The sequence below is a fragment of the Eptesicus fuscus genome, chromosome 22 (genome assembly GCF_027574615.1).
Source record: "Eptesicus fuscus isolate TK198812 chromosome 22, DD_ASM_mEF_20220401, whole genome shotgun sequence".
Classification (NCBI taxonomy): Eukaryota; Metazoa; Chordata; class Mammalia; order Chiroptera; family Vespertilionidae; genus Eptesicus; species Eptesicus fuscus.
Window position 1 is genome coordinate 30,295,013 of NC_072494.1, and position 17,557 is coordinate 30,312,569.

The following is a 17,557-nucleotide window of genomic DNA, read 5'->3' on the forward strand; positions in this document are numbered from 1 at the left end:
CCTTAACCAGAATCGAACCCAGGACCCTTCATTCTGCATGCTGATGCTCTATCCATTGAGCCAAACTGGTTAGGGTGAACTGGAGTTCTTTTATTCAACAGACTATAAGCACTTGCTCTGTTTTAAAAAGCTTTATTTAGATCTATTCACTTGGCAAGTATGGATCTGACACTAGCTGTCTGTCTTTGTAACTGAGAGGACATGAACGTGGGCTGCCCTTTATACTCCCTGACACATGAGTGGTCTAACTTGAGATAGTACAGCTATGAGGATTATGCTTTTTACCTGCTTCAACCAAACTAAACAGGAGAAGTTCAGAATTCTCTGCTTACGGGGATCTGATAGCAATGTTGGGTGTCTAATTTCCCAACACAGTGATTAATGAGAGACTTACCTTGCTTCTTAGGAATAAAAATTGTAAAAAGTGTTTGTATTTATTTTCTGTGGTATGTAATAAGTTACCACAAATTTAGTGGCTTAAAGCAGCACCTGTTTAGTGTTTCAGTTTCCATGAGTCAGAAGTCTAGGTATGGCTTAACTCATGTCACAAAGTTCCAACCAAGGTGTCAGCCAGGGCCAGGCTTAATGAGGCTCACGGAGGCTTAGGGTCCTCTCCTAAACTCATGTAGTTGTTGGTAGAGTTTATTTCCTCACAGCTCTAGAACTTGTGGAAGCTTTGAGGCCAAACATAGTCATTCAATTGCTCACCTCCAAGGCCCTTTTCATGGGCTCCTCAGATTAGGAGAAATCCATCCAGAATGATCTCCCTTTTCAGTGATATGAACTTACTTCATTAGGAACCTAAATTACATCCTCAAAATTCATTCATTACCTTTGCCATATTTCATTAGTAAGAAGCAAGTTATAGGTTCCACCCACACTCAGAGAGGGGAGATTACACATGGTGTAGATATCAGGGTACCAGGGGGTGTGACTCAAGAACCATTTTAGTATTCTGCCTGCAATGGTGGAATTTTAATTTATTTTGATTTTTCTCTTTATTAAGAATTGAATAGGTATAACATCTACATATTTTTATGTAGGGTATATAGAAAAAAATATAACAGATATCCCAGTTTAGGAAATAGGGCATTATCATTGCCTTTAAAATTTGTTTGTGTACTGCACCATTTTGCTGCCATATTTATTTTGTTGTAAATATATCTTTTTGTTTTCCCCAGGCTGCTAGTACACCACTGAATCCTTTAAGTTTTCAGTGTGAATTTGTAAAACTCCGGATTGACCTTCTGCAAGCCTTCTCTCAACTTATCTGTACTTGTAATAGTCTAAAGACAAGCCCCCCTCCTGCAATCGCCACAACAATCGCCATGACGTTAGGAAATGAACTTCAGAGGTGTGGTCGCATCTCTAATCAGGCAGGTGTCAACCTATTTTCAGTGTAGTTTTTGTTTACACTTTAAAAGTTTTTGAGATTAGTTGTGAGATGAAAAATCCTGAAATTTACAAATCAATGGTCTGACTCATGGACATTCAACATCAAATGCTTATTAACTCATCTGTCTTGCCAAAAATAGGCTGATGTCTTATTAAAATGACAGAGTGATTAATGACGTCTCACTTAATGCTACATATTTATATAAAGAAAAAGGACATACATTTTAAAGAAACTTTGGGGTGTTAATAACTATATTAATTATTTTAGTGGAACTTAAAAGAAGCTAAAATGCAAATTTTTTTGTTTCCATACATCAGATATAAATTACCATAATCTTGTGCACATTTGTATTTTTATTTGCCTTCTGTTAATTTTATTTAACAAGGTTTATAAAAATGAATGAAATGAAAATGAAAAGAAGTTGAAGTATTTTTTACATATTTTTGTTTGACCGTTTTGATTTTTGTGTTTATACAATAATGATAGGACGTATATTATAATTAATATTTTTCCTTCTTTGTAGATGAAACAATCTATGGAAGAATTCCGAAGCCTTGCTTCCCGATATGGGGATCTTTATCAGGCATCTTTTGATGCTGATTCGGCAACTTTGAGGAATGTAGAGCTGTATCCTAAACTTGCCCCAATATATCTTCTTCTTTTGAAGTTTTCTTTTAAACATAAATACTTCAGATATGCTTGACTAACATTAGATAAGCCTATAAATTTATTACAACTAATAATTTCTACTTTGAAATCTGGTATAGGCAATATCATTTTACTTTTTGACTTAAACCAGGCTTTTTAAATAAGTGGTGACTCAATGGTGGTTTTTCTCCACCTCTAGAAAAACAGGTTGCAAGCCTAACACAGATCCAATCACAGAGCCTGTTGCTTGGTGCCCCACTTTGAAGTATCCTTCCTGATGCAGAATTTGAGAATCACTATTTCAGACACCATATATCCCTTAAAAGAAAAAAATAGAGCCCCAGACTATTTGAGTCGATAACATATGGTTACCTTCACTAAAAATACGATGCTCACCTTGACTTAGTTAATATTCAAATAATATAAAGTCTGTAGTAGATTTCTTTCTTTTTAGGTATAACCTTAACATTAATCCAGACAGCAGCAGAGCTGTTTGCTGATGTCTCACGCAATAGAAGCTCTGATTTTAGATCCAGAATCTGCAAGGTATTTCTAATAATAGTTTACATTAAATAATTCAAATATGTTATCTAACCTAATTATCACAACAGTGTTTTAGAAGAGGAATTGTAGAAAAAAAACACACAAAACAAAATAGAGGAAGAATTTCTCCAGCATTTGTCTAAGGTCACATTGCTAGTGATGAAACCTGAATTTTCTGACTATTGTTTACTTACCTCCGGCCTCCTGTTTTCTCAACATTGACTTGGAAAATTAACTGGGAAGAAATTCATTGAATTTGAACATTTTCTTCTTACATATTGTAACTGAATTTTGGTATGAAACATTAAGTTAACCCTAGCTGGTTTGGCTCAGTGGATAAAGCGTCAGCCTACGGACTGAAGGGTCCCAGGTTTGATTCTGCTCAAGGGCACATGCTCAGGTTGTGGGCTTGATCTCCAGTGTGGGGCATGCAGGAGGCAACCGATCAATGATTTGCTCTCATCATTGATGTTTCTATCTCTCCCTTTTCCTTTCTCTCTGAAATCAATAAAAATATATATATATATTGTTTTTAAATTAAGTTAATAATATAATTAAACTTTTACTTGAAATTTTTTTTCTTTGTGTTTCCTAAACAAAAAGTATTCCTGTTTTTGCTTTGTTAGGAATTCTTCTTCCCTCCCCCATTAACTAATTAATTTTTCAAAATCCTGTATAATAAAAAGCCTAATATGCTAAGTGTCCGACCGTTCGTTCAACCATTTGACCAGTCGCTATGACGCGCACTGAGCACCAGGGGGCAGATGCTCCAGTAGGTTAGCTTGCTGCTGGGGTCCGGCTGATCGGGACTGGGCAAGACGGGCCGGACACGCCCTGTAGCCCTCTGATGTAATCTCCCTGGCCAGCCAGCCCGATCATCCCAGACACTCCCTGGATGAATCCGTGCACTGGGCAATTTTGGCCTGACCCCCGCAGGCCAGGCCGGGGGACTCCGCCGGCCTCTAGTATTTTTATAAAAGAATGAGCATTGGTTTTTCCTATGATAGTATTCTATTTTGGAATATGAATTTCTTAACTATCTATAATTTTCAACCTAGTAAGGCCTATGATTCCAAGATCAACTTCCTCCACAAAGAGAATATAATCGACAATGCATTTTTTTAATCTTCACCCAAGGACATTTTTCCCATTGATTTCTAGAGAAAGTGGAAGGGAAGGAAGGAGGGGAACGGGGAGAGAGAGAGAGAGAGAGAGAGACATCGATTGGTTGCCTCTCACAGGGAATCAAACCTGTAACTCTTCAACGTAAGGGCTGACGCTCTAACCACTTAGTACACCGCTTCAGGGCTTAATAACGCATTTTAAATTTCTGTTCCCTAAAGCAGTAGTCACCAGTGGGTGGTCTGCAGACCACTGGTGGTCCGTGAGGTCCAAAAGGTTGGCAACCACTGCCCTAAAGTGTTGACTCACATTTCTTTACAGGGCAATACCAAGTTCCTTGTCTTCTCTTTTAAAGTACTACCTACTCTCAGACTACTCTACTTGGCAGAGTTTTCCCCACTCATCTGATCCATTTTAATATTTTGGTGACATGCTAACTTTTACTTATTTTTCTACTTTTCCTTACCTTATCTATGTTTATTTTTCCTAGTTTGCAATGTTTGACATGCTTTTTTAAAAAATTTTATTTATTTATATATTTATTTTTAAAACAAGCTTCTCCCTTTAAAATTTGAAGATGTTCTTAAACTTCCATAATTTTCAGGTTTTGCCTGAAAATTGATACTTCATGCTCACACCATTTCTCATTGTGCAGTACTCATTTAACTGCTTACAACACATGTCATTGTACTGTTGGTTGACATAATAGAAATTAGTGTTTTTCTTGCTTAACTTTTAACAGAGAGATAGGCACATTGTCAGCAGCGGTGGGGTGAAGGGAGTTATCTAGCCAGCTCGCAAATGCTGCTCTCTAACCCTCTCCCCTTCCTATCACTTTTCTTCACTCTTCTCCATCACCTTTCATCCCTCAAACCCATTCCCCTAATCTTTGGCCTTCATAATAATGAAAAATTGGAAAAGAAAGTGTGTACCTTGAGGGAGAGCTCTTTGGGTTTTATTTGCAATAGTGTGCAATTGCAAGTAGATTCCTTCTAAAACTTCTCTTCTTGATAGTATACATTTTGTGCCTTCCAAGTAAAGAGGGACCTATTGCTGAAAGAACCTCAAGAGAGGGAGGCATGACATTGATATTTCACTGAATTTTTTACAGAAATCTGTGTATTTCTTTCACAGCCTGGAAAGGTTGGGGAGATGAGGGGCGATCTTGTTTCATTCAACTTTGTATCTCTAGTAGCTAACATAATACCTATGCCAGTGTATCAGTAAATGTGGGATAGGATGGGGAGATGTTTATAATCATGACTGTTATTATCTACCTCATACCTGCTTTTCAGGATTACCAGGAAAAAATATTTTGAAATGCTTGTGCATTACATTTTTCTATTCTAGCTTCTTATTCAGCCTGTCATGATTCCTTTACACTTAAACCTTTATTTCTGCTGCCTAGAAAATAAGGGAATGACTACAGGGACAAGGTTTTATACTACCTAACAACCAAAGTGACTGAGTGAAGTCAGATCTAGGTTTGAATGCTAGCTTGCCACTTACTGGTTATATGAGACTGAAGGCAAATTACTTAACTTCTCCAAGCCTCAGTTTCCTCATCTATAAAATGGAAATAACAGTGGGTACTTCATTTTTTTAAAGATTAAATGAGAATGTGTGGAAAGTGCCTGATGCATTGAGACATTAAAATTGTTACTGTTGTGGTTCATTAATCGATATTGATTTTAACTTCAGTTCCCAGGAATATGGATCTGTAGGAGCAGCCCATGCTGATAGTGAATATGAGAGAAGAATGATGTCTGTATATAATCATGTCTTGGAGGAGGTGGAGTCACTCAATCGGAAATATACCCCTGTTTCTTATATGGCAAGTGGCATTTGTTTTATTGAGTTTTTATTGTGTGCAAGTGGTTTTTTTTCATCCCTGGCACTTACTGTGTGACTTCAACCGCTCTGTGCCTGTTTCCTTTGTGCCTGTTTTGTAGCCGGGTTAATACAGCACACGCCTCACAGCATTGTTATGAGGATGAAATGAGATGATTCATGAAAGCATGTGGCACTTCTGTAGCTGCTACATAGTCACATTAACATGTCAAATCTGCTCTACCAGAATGCAGATAAAGCTTCTTTTTTTAACAAAAAAAAGTTGCAGTTGTTTTCAACCCTGGCTATTACATTAGAATCACTTTGGAAGCGTTTTTTTAAAATGCATCAATATTCAGGCCCCACCCCAGAGCAGTCAACTCTGTATCTGTGCAGTCGAGGCCTGGGCATGAGTATTTTTAGAAGCTCCCAGATGATTCTGTCATGCCACCAGGGTTGAGAACCACTTGCCACTTGAGACAGAGAGAACTGGGCTTATTACCTGACGGGCACTAAATCAGTTCCTGCGAGGTGATGCCATTGGTACTTTTTAGTATACTTGTCCACCTTTCGTCTGCTGAATCTCTGCTGCCTTTGGCACTGTTGAGCACTCGCTCTTTATTGAATTTTGTCCCCTGACTTCCCAGCCACAGGACAGATGGAGACACTCTCACCCAAGTTCTCTCCTCCATGTCTGGCCAGTCTCCAGTGTCTTAGTTGGCTCAGGCTCCTGTAACAGAATACTATAGACTTGGTGGCTTAAACAGCATTTATTTCTCACAGTTTTGGAAGCTGGAAAGTCTAGGATCACTTTTTTAACAAGTTAACTGGTAAGGGCCCTTTTGCTAGTTTGCAAATTGGCTCTTTCTTACTGTGTCCTCACATGTTCTGCAGAGCTCTGGTCTCTCTCTTTTTATAAGGACACTAATTCCATTATAGCGGGCCCATCTCATAACCTCATCTAAACCTAGTCACCTTTGAGAGGCCCCATCTCCAAATACCAACACATTGAGAGTTAGAGCTTTTCCATATGAACCTGGAGAAGACACACACATTCAGTCCATAACACCCTGTCTTTGAACTTTACTCTTTGGAGAGCTTTTGCTCTGCCCATATATCAGATATTCCCCATAGCTCTCTTCTGGTTCCTGCTTTTCCTGTTCTTTACTCTTACTATTTATCAAGTATTTTAGAAGAAACTGGCAGGATGTGTTGTTAAAGGGTTAGGTTAGATATTAAGGACAGATATACAGCTTTCCCCATAAAGTCATCAGTACATATTTGCTGAACCGAACTGACACAGGTTTGACACTGAGATTGGTTGCTAAGGGAGATTGTAAAAATTATCTTTGAAGTAAACACACACATCTCTGTGCAACATTCATTAAATTATTTCATGTTTCCTCTAAGCTGCACCCTAAGAAGTTAAGTAGATACCAAACAGTAACTTCAGTTTAATGGAATTGAACCCACTGAATATAATGGAAAGAAGGGGAAATTTCTGCTCAGTAGGAGACAGTACAGAGAAAAGAGTACTAGGTTCAAATCCCCCCTCTGCCACTCAGCAGGTCTGTGATTTTAGACAAATTACTAAAATCCTTTTCTATGATATGGAAAAAATATTTACCTCATAGAGTTACTGTTAACTTTAAATGAAATAATGTATATTGCCTAGCACAGTACCTGGCATAGTGCATAAGGAGTGGTTAATAAAAATTCATTCTCTTTTTCTCTCCATATTGTATTTTATAGCTTTAATATTATCTGAGCCCCAAATTCAGTTCCACAAGTATTTATTGGGTCCTAGGAATAGAAAAATGACAAAGACACAGGATCGTCCTTCAAGTTGCCTGTAGTCTAATAGGAAGTGAAGATTTTATAAACAAACACAAAACAGTGTGTATGCAGAAATAGCGCTCTTCATGAGGTAAAGATGTAGCACAAAAGAGAGAGTAATTCATGTCACAGGATAGGCAAATGGGGTAAGGGTGTAACTCAGAAAATGTCTTTGCATATGAGTTTTGCAGGGAGATGAGGGTAGAGAATTTCAGGCAGAGAACAGCATGTTTGAAAGCAGAGGCGTGAAATAGCATGTGTCTTCTGGGAACAGTTTGTTATTGTTGCAGTAGAGTGTATAGGTGGGGGCTGGAAAGGTAGGCAGAGGCCAGGTGACAAAATGGGAAAGATGTGGTTAAGATTGTACTTTATTGTTCTATAGGCACAGAACATGTAATGGCTGTAGGCACAGAACTCATAATCCAAGGTAAGGGCCTAATTAATAAGAATTAAAATGAGAAGAACAGATACATAAGAAAGATATTTAGGGGCAATATTTTCAAGGCTTGGGTTTTTGTGTTGTGTGTGTATGTTTATTAAATGTGAGAGGATGGAGACATGACCTCCAGGTTTCCAAGTTACCAAGTGCACAAGTGGTTGATCCTTCACTGAGACAGAGAATATAAAGGGATGGTGGAAGAAGGTGAAGGTTTCATTGTTAACACGTGGCTGTCTTACAGGCAGGTGGAAAATAGGTCTGGTGTTGGAAGGAGGCGGGCTGGAATGCATGTAAGATTGTTTTGAACGTAGAGGTTCTTAAAGTCATGGGAGTAGAGCCCTGACCAGTTTGGCTCAGTGGATAGAGCATTGGTCTGCGGACTGAAAGGTCCCAGGTTTGATTCCTGTCAAGGGCATGTACCTTGGTTGCGGGCACATCCCCAGTAGGAGGTGTGCAGGAGGCAGCTGATCGATGTTTCTAACTCTCTATTCCTCTCCCTTCCTCTCTGTAAAAAAATCAATAAAATATATATATATTTTTTTTAATGTTCTATCTTTATAAAAAAAAAAAAAAGTCATGCGAGTAGAGAAAATTGCCTGTTAGGAACATATGGACTAATGAGAGTGTCAACATTTAAGGAAGAAACAAGGAAGAGAATCTTAGGAAAGAAGATGGAGAGGGGAAGAATCAGAAAAAGTGAGGGCAGGGGCCATAAGTGGAATTCCTTGGAAAAAGACTTATCAGGTGCCACAGTATTGTAAAAAATACAAAGGCTGAAAAGTATTGGATTTGGCAATGAAGAGTGTTGGTTTAGAAACCATAATATGTGATTTCACACCTCCAGATTGTTACTTTAATAGTAAATTGCTACTCATATACCTGGGGAGGTGTGTCCAGGGGGCTGGTGGCCTCATAGGCAGTTCTGCTTTCCCAGTGGGGAATTGTAAAATCTGAATTTCTTCTTATAAAAGGAAGAATGGTGCCTTTTGCCCGGGAACAGCCTGAGGTCACTTGGGGTCCTCTGAGTGGGTCCTTTAAAGATGTTTCTCTCCTTAAACACTATTGTGATATCAAAGGTTCCACCACAAGTAGAATGTCCCTGCAAATGCTTCCCAGGTTCTTTGCAGGAAGATGAATAGTGATGTTTTAGCAGTTAAACCTGAAGAAATAGGCCCGGTGTCTTTAAATCTGTGTTGTTATTCTCTCAAGTAATAGACCTGGCGTTTGTATTACTGCTAGTCTGTTGGGTACAAAATATTCAGTAGACTGAACCCAATGACGAGTAGTTTCTTCTGGCTTTCTGCCTTATTGCCCAACTCTTAAAAAATGTTGCCTAGGGTAGGCAACTAGGTGACAGTTTACTTGAATGCAGGAGCTTAGACGGACAGACAGCGTAGTGTATAGTGGAGTGGTTTTCAACCTGTGGTACTTTGGAGGGACCACTGAGGGGAGTAGACTGAGGAGGGGCTGGTAGACCAAGTAGGAATGGTTCTGGGTGCCCCAAAGATTAAGTGTTCTGATAGTGCTGTAACTTTCTTCCCCCTATTGTTTGCAAATCACTGGTGAAGTGGAACAAAAATCACTGAACTAAGTAAGGATTAGGCAATCTTGGTTCTAGTTCCAGCTTGTTCCATTACCTATGGAATGGAACAAGGTGACCCATGTCGTCATCAAAATTGAGATGATCTTTACTTGTGAAGCTCTGTGAAGGGTATTCTTTAAGAAGAAGAAGAAAAAAAAGATTAAAAATATGAACAATAAAATGGCAATAAATACATAGCTATCAACATTTAAATCTAAAAATCAAAATAAACGAACAAGAAATCTAATGAACAAAATAAACTGATGAATAAAATAGAACCAGAAACATGGAACAGACTGACGAATCTCAGAGGGAAAGGGGGTTGCAGAAAGAGATTAACCAAAGAACATATGCATATGTGCATTACTTAGGGACACAGACAATAGGGTGGTGAAGGACTGGGGCAGGGTGGGAACCAGAGTGAGGGAGGTAATGGGGAGAAAGTAGGGGACATCTGTAATACTCTCAGCAATAAAGAATTTTTTTAAATTGGGATGATCTTTAAATAGCTTTGATGGTTTCATGGGTGTATGGTTACCTGCATACCCATCAAGTGGTATACATTAAATACATAGAGCTTTTTGTATGTCATTGTATATCAATAGAGTGGTTTTAAATTAAATAAATAATCGTGGAACTCTTAAATTCTGGTTCTATGATCCTTTTCACTAAGACTCAAAGCATTTATTAAAGTTTCATAATTCCCTAGAGTTGGACTATATACTAGTAGTCTTTCTTAATCTGAATTCCAGTAAGCTTTCACCATTACTCTCTCCCTGAGGCCTCATGACCATAGCGTCAGGGAAGCCGCCTAGTGGGGATGGGTTGACAGAATGAGGCAACTCTAAGCCAAAGTTCCACATGGTATTAGGTGTCAGTCCAGGGATGTCAGTATACTGCTCCAGCTTCTTTACCATGTACTCTTTATCATACTTTGCCAAACTTTATCAAACTGGCAGTTACTCTGTATTAGTGTCGTAATATGTCTACTAGCTCGGAGCTCTTTAGAAATGCAAAGTTTGCATATTGCTTGCCTTGAGCAATGTGGATTTTCTCTCTTCTGTCATTTGCTTTTTATGGAATGTACTACTTTACAATAAAGTATAAATCTGTAATTGTACTCCTTAACATGAGTTACTTGGCAAATGTGCACAGTTCCTGGGCTTTTTTTTTTTTTTTTTTACTATTTCTTGATTGGTGGTGTCATTATTGTTGTTTTTGTAATAATCTATGTGAGTATTTGTAGTTTTTAAACTTCTTCCTAAAAGTACCATTTGTTGATGAAATTTGGAAATTCATTTTTATTTGATTCCATTTCTTTCCCCCCACAGCATACAGCATGCCTCTGCAATGCCATCATTGCTTTGCTGAAAGTTCCTCTTTCATTTCAGAGATATTTTTTCCAGAAACTGCAGTCCACCAGCATTAAGGTAATATTGGAAGAATGATAAGGTTAATATAGATTAAAAGCCCAGTTATCACCTACAGATTAAGTGGGACATAGCTCTGCTTGAGGAGCTTACCTTTGGTTTTGATAAAACTTACGCTCTTTAGTTATAAGCCTTTTCTGCCTTTACCAACTGGTTTGGTGAAGAAAATGGATACCTGTCAGTACCAAATGCAGTGAGACAGGTGTTTGGGTACCTGGAGCTCTGTACCTTGGCTCCCTACTCCAAGAAAAAGTCGAGTGGTTTTCATCATAGTAGCCTACAATGATCTTGAGCTGAGTCCACTTCTGGTCAGCCTATTGAGACCCAACTTCAAATGAAACAGGTCCAGTATAACATCACCAGTCCTACCTCGGAAGCACTTTTATCTTTGAATAACAAGCTTTGAGGAGCTGTCCTATTAATAGAATTAGTATTTTAAAATATTTAAACTACTCAAAATTCAAAAGCTGTTTTTGTTCAAGGAATGGAATTGTTGGGAATGGGGGAAATTGTCACTTCTGAGAGATTTCTTGGATTATCCCTGTCAGTAAATGTCTAGTATGTTTTGGCATCCGTCCAAATGCTTTTGATTGCAAATAACAAAGTAGGCTATGACAAATGACCTGGTTAATACTGAAAATGTATTATATAGGTAAGTCCTAAGGTAGTAGATCTCTAGAGTTGATTGGTTCAATGGTTCAACAGCATTATAAAAAACAAACAATTTTTTCCATCTTTTTATTTAGCAAGACTTGAGCTTTCTGTAGTTGAAGTGGATTTGGGACTTTTAATATGTTTTTAAAGAAAAATTACTCTAATGAGAGGTTAAAAATGTCATTTGGTTCATTTGTGGAAGTTGACTTTTATACCATGGTGACTTGGTTATGTTTCTAATCCTAGAATTTTAAATTCATTTGCATTTGAATTTAGTCCATTTAAAATTACCTAAAACGAAAGAGACAGCTGCTGGATGTGAAAATTTACATAACGGATTTCCCTACTAGATTTGGTTCATTGTCAAAGAAGTGCCTCCCCACAGAAATTGGGAGAGCAGTACCTCTACTATTCTCCGTTACCTTCAAACAGTGCTGGGCTTGGGGTTAAAAAAACAAAGGGTATTTAAAAGGAGGCATTAGAAATAAGGAACTCTGGACTTTAAAGGTACATCTATCTGGTTGTCCCAGCATAGTCAGGTTGTATGTGTGTGGGGTGGGGCGGGGGGGGGCAGGGAGGGTGGGGGAGGGAGGGGTAAGTAACATTTGAACCCATAACCAGCGATTAGCACAGACATGTTTGTTGGAAGGAAGCTTGCTCTTGGTTGTTAGTGTTTATTTGATGTTGTTGTTCCAGCTTGCTCTGTCGCCATCCCCCCGGAACCCTGCAGAGCCCATCGCTGTCCAGAATAACCAGCAGCTGGCGCTGAAGGTGGAGGGAGTGGTTCAGCACGGATCTAAACCAGGACTGTTTCGCAAAATTCAGTCTGTCTGTCTGAATGTTTCTTCTACGCTACAAAGTAAATCTGGACAAGAGTTCAAGGTAATTTACAAAAGAGGCAGAATTGTGATGCGATTTTATGTGATGGAAGTTTTCCCATGTTTTTCATGGTTAAGTAGATTGCAGCTCTACCTCCCCAGGGATCAGATGGACATGAGTTAAAAGCACATATTGGGGTGTGAAAGGCTGATAACAACACTTCTCTTTTTCCTGCCTAAACATTTGATAGATGGAGATCAGACTGTGAGTGTTATTACTGTTAAAGCCAGGGAGAAACCCTGCTCAGGTGCCCAGCGGCAAGGACCCTGTACCTCAGGTGCCCTGTACCTCTGACGTGAATTTTCCCATCTAGCTTCAGCCAATACTCACAAAGCCTGCCCCCATAAAACTGATGGCAGGAAGGAGCACCCGAAACTCAAAAAAAGAAGGGAAAGAGAAGATGCTTAGCTCCCCGTGCCCAGCTGCCACCCCGAAACTTAGCCAGTGGGATGTACCTCCTCTGCAGACCAGTACTGTTCATATGGTGAAAGGTCCTTTCACACGGAGGAAACATCAGAAGTGGGGAATAAGTGTCTCCCTATACCCCCTGCCCCCAAAAGAGCACATCTGCTTATTTTTCTCTATTTTAACTAACTTTTCAAAAAAGAAACTATATAGCATTGACATAACAATGGTTAGATAAAGTAAAAATCTTTCCTTATGAGTATAACCTTAGGAATTTGCTGCTTTGAGAATCCATGAGGCCAGTTAACCAAAACCATGCTTGCTTTGTTAGCCAAAGCTAAGATTCTGAATTCATGCCCATGAAATGCCAATCTTCCAAATGTAGAATGTTCCTTCCTTTAGACATCTCTTTCCAGTTCTGTGGTAGTTTATTCAAAGGAAATGGAGCAAGGGATCAAGTACACAGTTGTATGATAGAGTTGTTCAGATGCCCAGATTGCTGGTATCCAGGTTGATTGGGGGCATGCTTGAACTGAGGTTCATAGCTAGAAAAGGGGTATTAGTAAAGATAAAAAGAGAGCATCTTGTTCTCTTTGGAGTTAGGCTAAAAAAGCCCAGGGGAGTTCTGGTTTGAGCCATCATCACTTTCTTTGCTTCGATAGCTTACTCTCTCTGGCACGCTTCACCCATCTGATAAGGCTCAGCCTTCATTCTCTTCTCTTCCTCTCTTTTTATTTTCATGACTTAAAGCATGGTGCCTTATGTAGCCACTCACTAGCTATTTGGTGACTGGTGAAAAACATCAGTAGTTAGAGCACAACTATTACGTTTGGGTGAGCTCTGATGTCACAGAAGATATAGTGAGAATTTACATAGTTAACTGTCTGCAGCTCTCTCCGCCCTTTGAGTTTGAAAGTACCATAACCATGGTTCTCTTGTATATAATGATTTCTACTATTAAGAAGAAAAACATTCAAACTGGAAGTACTGGTCTCCTGCTTGCTGACTTGCCTCTTGGGAGACATTGACTGAAGTCAGGAAGCTGCTATAATAAGCCATGCTGTACATCAAGCATGTCAAACTCAAAGGTTAACACGGACCAAATAAATGAGGTATGCGGCCCGTGGGCCACGAGTTTGATATGCTTGCTGTACATGATCACTTCATAATGTTACTTGCAGGGAGTTTGCAACTTAAAATGCATCATCCATTTAGAGTCATCAGGTCCTTTTCTGATCTCTTTAAGGAAGTTCTTGTTTGATAGGCATATTCTTTAGGAATATAAAAATCCTACAAAAGTTGACTATGCAAACAAAAAAATACCTATAAGTAATTCTAAGATTTTGAATTGGTTGGTGACTTTATGAATGTTACAGGTAAATGACTCTGGAAAATTGACCTCATGCTAACTGCTTATTGAGACAAAGCTTCAGGGCACATTTACATAATTAATTATACAACAGAAACACACATAAATGTAGATCAATCTAGTCAAACACTCATTAAGATTACCTGTATGTGCATTGTCAGAAAAAGTGTCTCTCTGACATGCTTCATCATGAGTAGAGGTTGGGATACATCAGCAGGTGTTATTCTGTTACTGAAGAACAACGGCCGGAGTGTTTGTCTAGCTAAATAAATGAATGAGCCCATAAATCTGTGTTTGGCAATATATTATACTGCCAATCTGAACAAAACACTGATTAAGTGAGTGATGTACAAGTTCTGAAGTTAATTTAATGCTGAAGTTAATACTAAAGCAGGGACCCTAACCTGTTGGCTCAGTGGATAGAGCGTCGGCCTGCGGACTGAAGGGTCCCAGGTTCAATTCCGGTCAAGGGCATGTACCTTGGTTGCAGGCACGTCCCCAGTGGGGGGTGTGCAGGAGGCAGCTGATTGATGTTTCTCTCCCATTGATGTTTCTAACTCTCTCTCCTCTCCCTTCCTCTCTGTAAAAATTCAATAAAATACATTTTTTTTTAAATACTAAAGCAGAGAGGAATAATTATATTACTTACGAAATATGAAATCAGACTAGCTAGGAGGAAGAAAACTCACATATAAACATAGCTTTATGTCCCTTTTCAGTCTCCTATATTTTAAAACCCCTGAAACAGATGGTTACACCCTATTTCTTCAGAATGTCTCTTCACAGACTGAAGAAAGATGGGAATTGGAGTTGAGGTTGGGTAAGCAAGTGTAGGAAAGGAAAAATTTATTTTCTGCTTTCTGTAGATCTCCGGTTGGGTCTATGGGTAAACTGACATTAAGGCAGATTAATAGGAGAAAAACCTGCCAGTGTTATTAGAATTTCACATGTAGGTAGGAATCTTCACAAGAGAATGAAGACCCAAAGAAGTGACCAGAACAGAAAGCTTATATACCTTTAGACACAGAAATGGTAAATTCATGACGAAATGACAAGACACGGATTTGGTTTGGGGCAGTAAATTGTGGGGAAATGTTGGGGCAGTGGGGAGACAATAGACGATAGGGGATATTTTAGTAGGTTTGTCTGTACAGGTCCATTTCAGCATCGATGGCCAGTCTCTGGTGATAAGGATGTTTTTTTTCTTCTTGGTATAGGGAGGCTACCTTTCTTGTAGGAAATTTTATGGCCTGTTTTAGGTAAAAGGGGGCAAGTCAGCGAGTCCCTCCTGCATCTGTTGTTTCTCAAGTGCCTTTAGCTCAAAATAGTCAGGATGCCAAAGCAGCATGTATGGGGTGGTGTGTCCTGAACTCCTTCGCCAGGAGGAGAGGCCAGCATATGAAGGGGTTGAGAAAGGCTGTGGGGACACATTCTTTAAGGATAGTCAGGAGTCAGATCAATCCATAACTAAGAGTATAGGCTCTACAGTTAGCCTACCAAGGTTCAGAGGCCAGCTCCACCACTCATTAGCTGTGTGACCTTGGAGAAATTACTTAACCTCTCTGCCTTCGTTTTCTCCTCTATAAAGCAAGAATAATAGTTGTACCTACCTCTTGGTTGTTTGCATGGATTAAATAAGCACTTAGGCAGGACCTAGCTCATAGTAAGCACTCAGTAAATGTTAGCTGTTGTTATTACTTAACAATTCTTTCGTTCCAGATACCCATTGACAATATGACCAATGAGATGGAGCAGAGGGTAGAGCCTCATAACGATTACTTTAGTACACAATTTCTTTTGAACTTCGCTATCCTTGGAACACACAACATTACTGTGGAATCGTCAGTGAAAGACGCCAATGGTATCGTATGGAAGACTGGTCCCAGAACTACCATATTTGTAAAGTCCTTGGAAGACCCTTATTCCCAGCAAATTCGCCTGCAACAGCAGCAGGCCCAGCAACCATTACAACAGCAGCAGCAACGAAATGCCTACTCGCGGTTTTAACCATGTGACGAATGCACTACAGACTTTACGGGCATTGATTAAATTGGCAAAAGTACTTTGCATTTTCATATGGATTAAGATATGAAAGTTATAATGTAGAGTCCATTTACTCCTTGGTTTCTGTAATGTAATATTCTAAAAAATATATAGGTGGTTTTTTCTCCCCCCCTTACAAATTTCTCATTTGAGAAAAATTGGGTTCCTTAACCAGAAAGATTATTTTCCTTTGACCAGGTCCCTTATCCCATATTTAACATTTTCATTCTTTTATTATTCTTTTTAGTGTTGCTGAGCCTTTTCTTTTTCTTTTAAGTCACATATTGGGATCATTGAATTAGTAAATTTGACTGCTTCTCTACCAAAATATATCACTTAGCTGCCTGTGAATCTGAGCTACGCCTTGGGGAGTTCTGACCAGTACTGACCCGTGGTGGTAAAAACTGAGTCCTCCCATCGATGGACTTGGAAGTGTCTCCTGAACCATCAGTCTTCTGGAAATTAGAGCAGGCAGATGAACAGCCTGGACACATCCTGCTATATTATTTCAACTCCTTATCTGTCTGTTCTGTGCTAAAGCAAACTTAATTTATTGTTTTAGTATTTAATTGAACCAAAGTGCAGCTAAAAATTACATAGACATATTAGAGATTAATAATTTGTTTTTTTCTAATATGTGTGTGATTGTGAAGACTTTACATTGTTTCTAAGAGTGAAAAAATCACTCACATTTAATATCTTAATGTTTTAAGGTAGGAGGGCAGATCTTTGGTTTAGTTTCTTCTTGGCATGTTATGTAATGCTAGACTTGATTGCCTAGAAAGAACGGTCTCTTTAACACAACCTCAATTAGTTGGGATGCTCAGGGAAGAGAAATGTTCTGGTTAGCCAGAAACCCCTTTTTTTCTATTTCAATACTGGTTAAAAACATTATAAAATCTAATAGTGATATACTTTCTTGTCTTAACACAGTATACTAGATATGATTTAACTGTTCTTTCTGGATTTGGGATCATTCAGTTCTTTGGGATCATGATTTCTGAACACTGGGGATCACAGCATTGCAGATATTGATGATATGGGCAGTTGGGTTCGGAGTAGCTCCTAAGATGAAGCAGGCACATTCCTTGGAAATTTCTTTTTAAAATAAATATCTCAGTTTCTTTGCTTGTGTTTTGCCTTTTCTCTTTGAAAGTTGACATTGGCTCACAGGAGGGGTTGAGTTTAAAAGGAAAAAAACAAAGTGTGTTTTTTTTTCCTTGTCATCTGGCTTTTACGGGTAAGAAGTGATTGACAACTCAGGTCCCTTTAAGATCATGAGCTATATTTGCAGCACAACACATTTCACTGCCAACAGCCAGAACATTGTGATAAAACCTGTAAATCTACAGTGGCCACTGTAGATTATATCTGTTTATAA

The 17,557-nt window shown here is 38.9% G+C and overlaps 1 protein-coding gene across 1 annotated transcript in view; it reads left to right on the forward strand.

The window, feature by feature from the left end:
• INTS7 (integrator complex subunit 7) overlaps window positions 1-17,305 on the forward strand; it is a 48,620-nt gene extending 31,315 nt beyond the window's left edge. The window contains exons 14-20 of the mRNA XM_008145989.3: window positions 1,182-1,376; window positions 1,920-2,023; window positions 2,522-2,590; window positions 5,411-5,543; window positions 10,728-10,826; window positions 12,177-12,362; window positions 15,853-17,305. Of these exons, the coding sequence (XP_008144211.1) occupies window positions 1,182-1,376; window positions 1,920-2,023; window positions 2,522-2,590; window positions 5,411-5,543; window positions 10,728-10,826; window positions 12,177-12,362; window positions 15,853-16,140 (1,074 nt within the window). The 3' untranslated portion in view covers window positions 16,141-17,305. The remainder of the gene's footprint in view (window positions 1-1,181; window positions 1,377-1,919; window positions 2,024-2,521; window positions 2,591-5,410; window positions 5,544-10,727; window positions 10,827-12,176; window positions 12,363-15,852) is intronic.
• Window positions 17,306-17,557: the final 252 nt, after the last annotated feature.